The sequence below is a fragment of the Atta cephalotes genome (assembly GCF_000143395.1).
Source record: "Atta cephalotes unplaced genomic scaffold scaffold00020, whole genome shotgun sequence".
In the NCBI taxonomy this organism is placed as follows: domain Eukaryota; kingdom Metazoa; phylum Arthropoda; class Insecta; order Hymenoptera; family Formicidae; genus Atta; species Atta cephalotes.
The window spans coordinates 194,246-195,853 of record NW_012130084.1 but is presented as its reverse complement, the minus strand read 5'-3'; the positions used below and the strand labels follow the sequence as shown (position 1 = coordinate 195,853).

At 25.9% G+C, this 1,608-nt stretch overlaps 1 protein-coding gene across 1 annotated transcript in view; it reads right to left on the bottom strand.

Moving 5' to 3' along the window:
* Positions 1 to 1,608, bottom strand: part of LOC105619291 (nucleosome-remodeling factor subunit NURF301) — a 23,616-nt gene that overhangs the window by 5,065 nt on the left and 16,943 nt on the right. The window contains exons 22-23 of the mRNA XM_012200814.1: positions 449 to 644; positions 40 to 124 (exon numbers count right to left, since the gene is read on the bottom strand). Of these exons, the coding sequence (XP_012056204.1) occupies positions 40 to 124; positions 449 to 644 (281 nt within the window). The remainder of the gene's footprint in view (positions 1 to 39; positions 125 to 448; positions 645 to 1,608) is intronic.

The following is a 1,608-nucleotide window of genomic DNA, read 5'->3' as shown; positions in this document are numbered from 1 at the left end:
TTACTGATGTGATATATATATTAATTACGAAATATTTACCCATTGGTTCTTTTATCACTTTGTAATAATCTGGCGCTTCGTTAGGATCTACTGGTTCCATAAATGGCCATGCACTTTTATGAGCCTAAAACAAATAAATTGTACATTTTGAATAATAGGTCTGAATGTTAATCCTCTCTTAAATTAAGATTTTTAATCTAATCCTGGCAAAGTGTTTTATTATTTCCAACAGAATATTATATTTAGTTTTTTCATCTCTATTTTATTTTAATGAATAATAAATAAAACAATCATAAATAATAAATTTATTTTAAATAATAATTTTTAATAACTAACTACATAATTACTATATTTTAGAATCTTTATTGAAGATGTATTTTTCACTAGAATTAAAACAATTTATAGAAAGCATATCGATACTATTCTATAAATAAAGATAGTACATTACCTGTATTTGTTTAATTAATTTCTTCAACAGATCAAGATCTTTTGCGTTAAGGTTCTTCATATTAGCGAAGTTGACCGAAGAATTACGTTGACAATTTGGACAAACGTATTCGTCAATGTTGTCGGCTTCTGATTGAAGAATACCAACACATCGACCGTGGAACCAATCTTGGCATTTGTCACAACATATGTAAAATCTTAAAAAAGGATAAATGCGTTATTTTAAATGTATTAACTATATATGGTGTAACAGCGATCGTACCAAGTACCAAGTTTCTTGAAAAATATACATTTTCTTGAAAAAAGTTTTAGACAAAAGTTGTAGGATTCTAAGTAGAGTATTTCATGTGAGTATGACCTTGAATAGCATTATCATGTAAAGATCACTTCGAAATTTTTTAACGGAAATTATCATTTTTTATTACATGTTTTTGTAATAAAAATGTCAAGAGCTTTTTAAAACAAGTTGTATAATTTAATTTTCATTAAGAACTTTTTAAATTATAAGACTTGAAAATTACAGCATCGCCATTATTTTCCAAATTGTCAGATTGACAACTAAAATCTTCTGAATATTGTTTACAATCAGATCTTAACAACATATGTCAAGGTCAAGGCCACTGGAAATTGTTTTTCTTACTTTTATTTTTAACGTAAAAATGAATTTTTGGTGTAAATATAAGAAGAATAACTTCCAATGTCCTTGACCTCGATATATTGTTAATATCCTGACTACGAACAATATTTATAAAGTTTTATTCACCAGTTGGATACCTTATAGAATGCTAATGTCGGTAGTATTGTAACTTTCAAGTCTTATATCTAGAGAATTTTTAATACAAAATAACTTTATTATAAATTTTAAAAAGCTCTTAATGTCAGCTACAAGAATATGTAATATAAAATGGTAGTTCCCCGTTAAAAAATTTCAAGGTAATCTTTAGGTGATCTTGATAACGTTATTCAAGAATATTATTCATATTCACACTACCATGAAATGCATCATTTAGAACCCTATAACTTTTGTCTGACATTTTTCAAGAAAATGCGTATTTTTCAAGAAATTAGCCTAGAAAGCCTTTTCAAGAAATTCGCTCTGTTACTTGTATAATAAAAAATAGATAATTAGAAATATAAAATTAATTATATTAGTTATATAAC